This window comes from Brassica oleracea, chromosome C3 (assembly GCF_000695525.1).
Source record: "Brassica oleracea var. oleracea cultivar TO1000 chromosome C3, BOL, whole genome shotgun sequence".
Taxonomy (NCBI): Eukaryota; Viridiplantae; Streptophyta; class Magnoliopsida; order Brassicales; family Brassicaceae; genus Brassica; species Brassica oleracea.
The window spans coordinates 12,740,057-12,741,319 of NC_027750.1; the positions used below are offsets into that span (position 1 = coordinate 12,740,057).

At 35.2% G+C, this 1,263-nt stretch overlaps 1 protein-coding gene across 1 annotated transcript; it reads left to right on the forward strand.

Moving 5' to 3' along the window:
- Nucleotides 1-54: 54 nt before the first annotated feature.
- LOC106331410 (O-acyltransferase WSD1-like) lies at nt 55-1,263 on the forward strand. The gene is made up of 2 exons (XM_013769757.1): nt 55-261; nt 538-1,263. The coding sequence occupies exons 1-2, from the start codon at nt 55-57 to the stop codon at nt 1,021-1,023; spliced, it is 693 nt and encodes a 230-aa protein (XP_013625211.1). The 3' UTR covers nt 1,024-1,263.

Genomic DNA, 1,263 nt, shown 5'->3' on the forward strand with positions numbered 1-1,263 from the left:
AACCCAGTAGTATATATAAGAGCCTAGCGCTGTTGGAGAATAATCAATTTAAATATGAAAAAGGGTAAAGACATTGATAGAGAGGAGCAAGACACAGCAGCAAATGAGCCGCTTAGTCCGGTTTCGCAGTTGTTAGTTTTGCCAGGCCTTTACTGCGTCATTGTTTTAACTCTAGGGTTTAAAACTAGATGCAACCCATCTGCCATTGTTGAAGGTATCAAGAACACGTGGATCAAGCTCCCTCGCTTCTCTAGCAAAGTGGTAAACATACTTGCATGCTTTAATTTTACAAACAAGAGAGTTTGTTAGCATGACATGTAGTTACTAGTTATAGTTAAAAAAAAAAGACATGTAGTTAGTAGTTTGTTATCATGACATGTAGTTGCATGCATATATGTTGCTCGAAAAATGTAAAAAAAATTGACTTAATTTGGTTGTTATGAAATAAAATTACTTGAATATATATGTATATATATATTTGTGTGTGTGTGTTTATATATATATATTCTTTTCTTTATTCATAAATTTATATTTTAGGAGATGAAGAAAAATGGACAAGCGGTTTGGGTCCCTGTTACTGTTCGAGTTGAAGATCATGTTATTGTACCAGATTTTGACCATGTCAACATTGAAAATCCTGATCAATTTATAGAAGACTATACGTCAAACATTGCTAGTACTCCAATGGATATGTCCAGACCTTTATGGGAATTTCATGTGCTGAATGTAAAGACATCAAACGCAAAATCTGTAGGCATAGGAAAACTACATCATTCACTAGGCGATGGGGTGTCTCTTATGTCTCTTCTACTCGCTAGTTCACGAAAAGTATCAGACCCCAAGGCTCCTCCAACTACAACGGCTACAAAAAAACATGCTGATTCAAGTGCTAAGGGTTGGTGGTGTATTAGGAGATTTTGGTTGGTGATAAATATCATTTTCACAACTCTCATTGAATTGTTCAAGTTTTGGCTTACTGGCTGTCGACACAACAGTAATTCCAGACCCTCATCAACTATGTGATGATTTGGTAGAGTCGCTCAATATCATCAAACTTGCTGCCTTGGAGAAAGGAGTTCACAACATGGAGGTTTGAGACATTATCACTACTTGATAACTATGAAGTTTTATTTTTAAAAGATAACAGGTGTTGAAATCTAATTATGTACTATGTAAGCCTGGTTTGATCTCAATAAAAAGTTCTCTCGGCCGAAGCATTTCTACATTATAATATGTTCAATCGATGATATGTGTTTGATTTTT

Bases quoted from the DNA above. Each gene is read 5' to 3' on its own strand.
- LOC106331410 (XM_013769757.1), top strand. From the start codon at position 55: ATGAAAAAGGGTAAAGACATTGATAGAGAGGAGCAAGACACAGCAGCA. The intron at 262-537 runs GTAAACATACTT...TTTATATTTTAG, and splicing joins CTCGCTTCTCTAGCAAAGTG to GAGATGAAGAAAAATGGACA.